General features: G+C 51.4%; 1 protein-coding gene across 1 annotated transcript; it reads right to left on the minus strand.

Annotated features, from left to right (window-relative positions):
* Nucleotides 1–1,208: 1,208 nt before the first annotated feature.
* SYS1 (SYS1 golgi trafficking protein) lies at nt 1,209–3,429 on the minus strand. The gene is made up of 3 exons (XM_071759992.1): nt 3,230–3,429; nt 2,615–2,682; nt 1,209–2,053 (listed from the first exon to the last, which is right to left on the minus strand). Exons 1-3 carry the CDS (start codon nt 3,389–3,391, stop codon nt 1,813–1,815), a joined length of 471 nt encoding a protein of 156 aa, XP_071616093.1. The 5' UTR covers nt 3,392–3,429; the 3' UTR covers nt 1,209–1,812.
* Nucleotides 3,430–8,391: the final 4,962 nt, after the last annotated feature.

The raw sequence follows: 8,391 nt of genomic DNA on the forward strand, positions 1-8,391 counted from the left end.
GCCCCGAGACCGGGCGTGCCCTCTGCTCCGAGTCCGATCCCCACACTCACAGTTCTGTTCTGAAGGAGATACTGGCACCTACTGGAAGACCAGTTCATATCTGGGCTGGAGGAGACTGGAAGGAAGGCAAGTGGTGGCATCCTGACATGGGAAGAGCGAGCAGATTTTGAGAGGGATGAACTGTTTGGTGAGTGCACAGCAGAGGTGGAGGGGAAGCCCTAGGAAGTGACCTCTGGGTGGCCCCCCAGCAAGCGTTGGCTCCTGGCCAGGAAAACCCCAAACTTGTGTGAACTCCTCCCTCAGGAGAGGAGAGGCTGCTGCTGGTCTGCTGCTGTGCTCAGAGGGGGGTTAATCAGGAAGAGAAAGCTCATGAAGTTCTGCCTAAACAGATGCAACTGACAATCCTCTGGGGCAAAGCTGCCAAGTATTTAAACCATCAGGATGTTCTCCTGCCTCCTCTCAGTGTTTGGGAGCAGGAACTGAGCCACAGCTCCCCCAGTAACAACAGTCAAAAGAGCAGCTTCAGTTTATCAGCTTCTGCATCTCAGATCATCCCATCAACAAATAATTTATGCAAATTAACACAAATATTACCACACAAAGGAAAGTTCGTGCAGAAGGATGCTGCAGAGGAGAAAATGTCCCTTTAGAACTGGCTTTGCCCTCGTTTGGGATGACAGGGACTGGTCACCCCTCACCAGGCAGGACACAGCTCTGCTTTGCTTGGGATCTGCAAGGAACCTCTGGCCCCCCTGCAGTGATGTTGTCCCTGCTTGCCCACAGGTGATGTTTACTTGAAGTGCCTCTCAATAAAAGCACAACCTCTTCTGAGAAACAAGCAGCAGTCTCCTACTTAATTAACATCACCTCTGCCAGAACAGAGCCACTGCTAAACTCCTGAGGCTGCTGGGAAGGCCCAGACAAGTGGGGAGAAGAGTGTGGCTCCAGCACAACTTTGCAAGCAACGCTGAAGCCCCTGGATTGCTGACACTCCTGAAGCAAGGATTACATTGATTGACTTCCCAAGACAGCACTCACTGTTGTCTTCAAAGCAGAGGTATGAAATATTTATTGTAGGAAATGTTATGTGTTCTAGACAGTGGGCATCTTACAGCCATGTGTTCTTCTCTGGCTGAACCCTTCTGTTGCCATGGAACACTCAGGGTGTTCCCTGAACTGCTCAGCTTCCCAGGACAGCTGTACCACACTCACAGCAACATAATACCTTTATTATTACAAAAGATTTCTTCAGCTAACTGCTGACATCTCTGGGTATTAAACATGGAAACAGCAAACAAACCCCTCTAACATTATAGATTATTTAGGATCTCAGCTGGTGATTCAGGTAAGTACAACTATTTTTTTTCTCCTTCCCATCCATTCACTTCCTTGACTTTTTTCCAAGCAAAGAAGGTACAGATGAGGAGCAGCAGCTCCCAGCCCCACTGCTCACTGTGCCAGCTCCCCCAGGAGCAGCTGAGCACTGCATTACCCACACAGGGAGCTGTGTTCAGTTCCAGACACCCCTCACACATCCTGCTGTGCTGCCTGGCTTTTCAGAGTCTGACTGAAGAGTTTCAGAGCACGCTGGCCACGCAGCCACCTCAAATGCTTTGTGTTAAATAAAAATAAAACATCTGCTCCTCCCCTGCTGTCAGCTGATGCTCAGGAGCTGCTCACAACTCACGCAGTCACCGAGGTCAAGAAGAGAAAAGTCCCAACAGACCTGCTGTGCTTCTTCAGTGATGATTCCCAGGCATTCCAGATGCATTTGTGTGCTGGGGACAATGACAGGATGCAGCCAGAGCCAGTCTACACGTTGGATTTGGGGGCAGAATTGAGGGGGATTTCTCTGAGTTCTATCCTCATGCAGAGGTACTCCCCAATGGCAGCCATCAGGGCCGTGCAGACAATGTGCACCAACCACCAGGTCAGGGTGGAGGGAAAGTGGGAATTATAAATCCAGCAGGCCAGGAGGTGGAAGAAGTGAACAGTGACTGTGAAATCCAAGCACTGCTTCCCCCGGCGGATGAAGTACAGCAGCCCCAGAGCACTGCAAAAGGAAGAAGCTCAATAAACAAACCCTGCACCTGGAAAAGGGGACACGGAGCCACCAGGAGCTGTCACTGCTCATTAGTGACCTGCTTTCCAACCTCTTGAATCTTTTAAGGATTGGTTGTTTCTGGCCTTGTTCCCAGCTGCTGCAGCAAGACTCAAATGCTTACAGCTTTCCAATCACCTGATGGCAGGAAATTAGCTTTTGGTTCAAAAATTCCTGCCTGGTGCCCTCCACAATCTCCCCCTGTAATCTTTGCCCAGTGGCAAAATACATTCTTGCTCACAGACCAGTGCTTGCTGTGCCCCATTAATTTTAACTTCCAGTAAATCCTCCAGCAGAAACAAATCTCATTCCCAGCTGGGAAACTGAGGCAGTGAAGTGAAATCACTTATCAAAGCTCCAGGAAGTCAAGAGTCAGCAGTTCCCAGCTGCCCTCTGCAGTTAATGCTCAGCCAGGCACAGGGCTTGCAGGAGAGGCAGTCATGCTGAATTCTCTCAGAAGTTTAACATTAAGAAAGAAGAAGTCAAAGGTGCTGCAGCTAACTGCTGACTTACCAGGTGAGTGCATTGAGGATGAAAGCCATCATGGAGAGCCTCCCCGGCAGGGTTGAGAAGCCTAAAATCTACACAGGACTGTTAGAAGGAAACCACAGCACAAATCCCAGCCCACAACACAAAACGTCCTCCTGTGGCCCTGCACTGAGCACTAACAGGAGCCTGAGCAGTTACTCCCCGGGGCTCGATCTCTCTGTCTGGGGGCACCTGAAGAAAAGGGGCAGGTCTGTTTTTATACTGATGGGTACACCCTAAAGAGGGGGTGGAGTGGGAGGGGGTGTGTGTCTGCACAGGGTGTCTATCTCTATGCGGGGGGGTGGTACCGATTCGTCGAGGTCCTGTCCCTGTACCGGGGGTGCCATTTATCCAGGGGGAGGGGTTTGTTCCCACACCCACACTGCCTGGGGAGGGTCTGGCTGTGTACCGGGGGACAGCTACATGGGGGGGCGGGCCTGCCTCTACACAGGGGTGCTCCTCACGGCGGGGACAGTCTCTAACACCGGGGAACACCTCCAGGAGAGGGGGTTCTACCTCCCCCAGGGGAGCCCCCGGGCAAGGCCCTCCCCGCCCCAAGGGCCTTTGCCTCGGGCGGCTCCTCGGGGCCCGCGCCCTCACCTCGTCGCTGAAGATCTGGTGAAGGGAGGGCCCGGTGCTGCCCAAGGTGCCGAGGAGGGCGAGCCAGAGCCCGAGGGAGCTGTAGTATCCGGCCTGTAGCAGCACCATCTGCGCCACGATCAGCACCGGGTCCCACACGTAGCTGCGGAACTGCGCCGCCATCGCCCGCCCGCATCAGCGAGCCGGAAGTGCCGCCCGCCGTCGGGGTGCAGCGCCCCCTGGCGCTCCGGAGGACCCCGCTACCTCCCGGGGGAACGGTGCCGACCCCCGCCCCGACGTGGCGGTCCCGGGGCTGTTCCCGGGGGTCCCGCCGCGCCCCGCCGCCAGCCAGGTAAGCGCCCGGCTCGGCCCCGGAGAGCAGAGACCACTGGTTAAGGCGGCCCGGTCCCTATGGGGCTGGGGGTGGCGGCTGGCGAGCTGTGCCGTGAGCACCGGGGCTGAGGGGGCTCCTGAGCGCTCCCGGGAGGCTGCAGAGGGCATTGGAGTGACGGGACGGGGGCAGTTCCACCCTGCACGGGCTGCCCCAGCCGCTCCCGGCTCCCTCGGGACGGCTTCGGGCTTTGGGCTCTCCAGCACCGTCCCCCCGGGGTTTGTGTCGGGGGGTTCGGCGGAGCGGCCGTCGCAAAAAAGATAAGAGGTACCAGGTGGACAAGAAATTACTGTCCCGGGGAGGTTTCCTTTCATCCCCTCTGCTCAATTCCCGCTCCCCAGCCGTGCCTACTGTAACCTGGGGCCACGGGGCACCGGGAGGATGCTCTAAGCCCCGGTGTGCCCCTACGTGTCGGGCTTGGCTTCTTCTGAGAGCTTTCTTCTGGTGCATGGAGGTTTTTTCTTCCAATGCCTCATGGAATGGCCATGTGCCAGAGTCCCTCCTGCTCCCTCTTGGCTGCAGGAGCTCATTTGGTGGCCTCAAGAAACTTTCCTGCTTGCTTGGCTTCAGGTGTGAGAATTGTCACCAGCTGAACGCCAGAATCCCCAAGGCTGCGTGGGACAACGGAGTGTTTTGGAGATAAGGTGGAAAATGGAGAAGAAAAACCCCTGGGCTGCTCTGGTGGGTGAGGGAGTTGCCACAGAGCTCTTCTCACCTGGAAAAAAAGGGAGGAGGGGGAGGACAAAAGGGGGACCCAACTTTAATGGGAGGTGGTTGACTCAGCCGTGGGTGTGGAATATTTCAGGAACTCAGATTATGATCTCTGACTTTCGTGATGTTTTTTATCTTGTCCCCATACTGGAAGTTCCCTCTGCAGCTGTGCTGTGTGCTTTCCCTTCTTTGTTCTGTGGATGTCACTGTCAAGACAGGTTTGACACCTTTTCCTCCCTGATCCCAGACCTGCTGCTCCTAGAAAGGATTGTGCAAGGGCAGAGGCAGTGCTCAGCACATGTGGGCCACTGCTGCTGAGTTCCAGCTTGGGCCTTCAGAGAATTTCTCTCTGCAGAGGCTTTCCTGCCCTCACCAGTGCTGAAATGAATATGGGAAAATCCCAGCCCTATGGGGTTGTTTGCTGCCAGCACATTGCTGAGCATCAATTGCAAGACTCGACACTTCCTCTGGTAGCTCTTTAGTAGAAATTGGTTTCCTTTCCTCAAACCTGCTGCTCTTCACTCTCTGAGGTGCTCAAGCCACCACCTAGGCACTAATTTTCACTAACCCATTTCTTTTTCAAGCTTTATAGATGAACTTCCCTTTGCCACCCAAATTTTTGGTTGTTTAGTCACAGCCAGCAAAAACTCCAAGCTAGTGTAAGGCAGGAGTGTTGGTTTAACTGCTGGGTGTTTCTCCACAGCCAGATTGATCAGCAACATTACATCTAATCTATCCAGTAGTTCCTGGGATCACAAGATGGGAGATGGTGCTTTTGAATTCCTTCCAAATTCGAGTCTCCTCCCTGCTTGGTTGCTGCCCAGTGGCTCAGGTCATGGCATGGCAGCAGTCGTGGCCCTGGTGTGAGCTGAGGCTCCCTCCTGCCCCGGGTGGGCTATGCAGGTCAAACAGAGGCAGTGAAGCTCTGTGACACAAAGCCTGGATTGGGAATTAATTTCCTGGCTGACTTCATGCTGACACCTTGAATGTGTCACCTCTGCTTGGCTGTGCTCCTGAATTCAGCTGTCCCTCCTCTCCTGGCTCCTCCAGCTTAGGGGGCTGCATCCTTCTCCTGGAAGAGAGGGGGTTCTCCCCATGGGGAGCCTCACCCTGCACCCCTGCTCTGTGGGAAGGGTTTAATGTGGACCTGGGGAGCAGAGGTTTTTGGGAAAATAAGTGGCATTTTCAGTCTTCCTTTTCTTTGGTTCAAGTGGAGACAGCTGCAGAGGAAGTCTTAAAAGGGGAAAAAGGATGTTGAAGCACAGAGATTGTACTTTCTAGGGTACCCAAGTAGGTGCTGGTCATCTGGCTTCTGGTCAGGATGTCCTTTTTTAACCATCTGACTGTTCTGTGTGTGACACCTACATGTCATGAAGAGCAGCAGGTGGAAGAAGTGGCAATGTGCCCAGGACATAGCAGATACCCTGAGAATGTACCCAGATCACATGCAACTACCATGCTCACTTCTTTATCAGGAGAGTGAAATATGAATTCCCTGTTTAGCCAGGGATTTTTTCCATAAGAAATGGCTTTATAGGATGGTATTGGTTTTCCTTCTCAAGAATTGTTGCCTGAAACAGGAAGGTATTTATTTGGGTGATCCATATTTTACCATCTGGTGTACAAAGGGCAGTGCTGTCTGAATGGGCCTTTGCTGGCATTCACATCTCTCTCACCAAGCAGGTAGGATTTGTGCTAAGGTGACCTTTGCTAAAGGGTCAGTAAGACTAAGATTATACATTTTGAGAACAACTTGGTGTTAAGTAGCTCCAAATGTGGGATGAGAGTTTTCAGTCTCTCCTCTCCCTCTACTCCCACAGCTTCCAGGTGTATTTTTCCAAAGATCTCAGCATACTGAATGGACTTTGGGAGCTGAGAGTTTTTAAAACTTTACTTAAGCTTTCTTTGTGTTTGAGATCATGCTCTTGTTTTAAAATCTGCCTTTGAGAACTGCATTGAGGGCTCTTTTCCTGGGCATTTATGATCTCGGATTGTCTAAAGGGCTCTGCGTGTGGCCTTCTTAAGATTACCTTGGCATTTCTTTGTGTGTCATGTAAAAACATGGTTTCTCCTCACCCTCCAAATGAATTGTATTTGGACACTCCTTTCTACTTCCATCACGTTTGTGTCACATCTTGGGAATTGGCAGATGTTTATTTTTACTTTCAGTGCAAGAGTTAGGTAACTGCAACAGTGGGTTGGGAACAATGGTGGCCAGCCTGCTTTATTTCTCTGCCAACTGTAATTTTTAAATGGAGAAAGGAACTGACACACCTTGAGTGTGGGAATTCATCACCCAGAACAAATGTGTGGCTCAACACGTGTCTTGTATTTCTTTTGCTTCTCTCACATGTAGTGAGGTTTCAAGAAAGTGCATTTCAGTTCTGCATTCTCACCCCATTTGTCCTGTTGCTCTTGGTGAGTGTCACCCACCATTTTCCTGCATTATTCCAGAGAGAGGAGAATGTCATTATTTTGAGAGGATACTTGAAGGGCAAAATGAAGCAGGCTGAATCATTATGATTTCCATGGCTGCCTTTCCTCTCCTGTGAATTCTCTTGAGTGCAGTCACAGAAAGTTTGTGTGCGTGAGGAAGTTCATCTACTCGATGCACTTTGAAAATGTCATCAGTAAAGTAATGCAATTTTTTTTTCTCCAGGTTGGGAAATACATTGGCTGAGTTTAAGTTTCTCTTCTGTTCCCAGAAACCCAAGATTTGTATTGGTTTGCTTAAAGGATTGCATGTGCAGGTGTGACAACGTGCATGGTCCCTGGGCCAGGTAGGCAGCCTGGCTTCTCTCCTTTCTGCTAAAGCAGAACTTACCTAGGAGGGAAAATGGTGTCCTGTGCCATGCAGGGGCACTTTTTGGTGAAGGGGGTGTGCGTTGAGGGGAATGACAACAAGGAGTATGTGTGCTGTGCTTGTTTGAAGAGGAAATGAACAGGCAAGTCAGCAGTGTTTGTAGCCACAATACAGGCAGCTGGTTTTGAAAGTGTCTTTGTGGCTGCCTTACCTGGAAGGAGGTGCAGAGGGGTCATGGCCACAGCCACACACACACAGGTGCTGTTTAGAGAATTAGGGAACAGTGGGGTGCTTCTGGCCACCTTGTGCTGCTGAGGCCGTCTCCTGGCTGGGAGGTGTTGTCATGGGATTGACAACTCTTGGCATGTTTGACCCAGCCCATGTTCTCTTGTTCTTCTCCATCTTCTGCTGCTATCTCTGGAGCTGCACTCACCCTGGCCACACCAGGAGTGACTTTCATCAGCTCCTTTGTGTGATGAGGTGAAGGTAATCAGGAAGGGTAGAAATCCAGCCCACAGCTCAGATCCATTCCTCGCATCCTTGTTGGCACTGGATGCTGAGATGAACTAGAGGGTCACCAATAACGTTGCTGTCCTAAGCACAGAGGTCCATGTGCTACATCAAACTCCACCACAGACTCCTCTAGGCTGGTTCCTACCCTTCCCTGGATGTATGCTGTCTTCACATCTTATTTTACTTTTTTAAACTCTGAGTGGCACTTCTTGTCACTTCATATGAAGCCAACCAACTGTACAGCCAGTCCAGCATGGTGCTGCCAGAAGATGTATGTAGACATGGCCCTAACAAACACTGAGGAGACCTCTTGACCTCAGCTCTAACCCTGTTTCTCTTTGTTCCCAAAGGAACAGGTAGTTGGGAAGGCTGCTTCACCTTAAGGATCGTTTTTGCCTGAGGGTTAGCAAGTTAAGATGAGACAGGCTACAGGGTCTCTTGGGTTGGCTTTGTAGAGCTGGAGTGGGCTGAGAACCAGATCTAACAGAGTTGGCAAATGTACCTGGCATGTGGGACCGTGGCACACGTCCTTTGGAGTCTGAGCATTGCTTCCCTATGAAGAAAATATTCTCTATAAACTGGAACCCAAGCACAGTGATGGGACAGCAGTGTGAATGGAGGACTGATACAGACTCAAGTGCACCTCAGGTTGCTAAGGGGCTGGAATGGAGACTTCTGAGCAAATTCTTAGACTCAGAGTTATTAATGAGGGAAGGAAAACCCGAAATAGTTAAACTGTGCTGTTGTGTTTTTTCCCTTGGTTAT

The sequence above is a fragment of the Heliangelus exortis genome, chromosome 16, assembly GCF_036169615.1.
Source record: "Heliangelus exortis chromosome 16, bHelExo1.hap1, whole genome shotgun sequence".
Lineage (NCBI taxonomy): Eukaryota > Metazoa > Chordata > Aves > Apodiformes > Trochilidae > Heliangelus > Heliangelus exortis.

Coding starts and splice junctions, on each gene's coding strand:
- SYS1 (XM_071759992.1), bottom strand. CDS start 3,391: ATGGCGGCGCAGTTCCGCAGCTACGTGTGGGACCCGGTGCTGATCGTG. Junction 2,683..3,229: donor ACCAGATCTTCAGCGACGAG/GTGAGGGCGCGG, acceptor AGTCCTGTGTAG/ATTTTAGGCTTCTCAACCCT. Junction 2,054..2,614: donor ATCCTCAATGCACTCACCTG/GTAAGTCAGCAG, acceptor TTCCTTTTGCAG/TGCTCTGGGGCTGCTGTACT.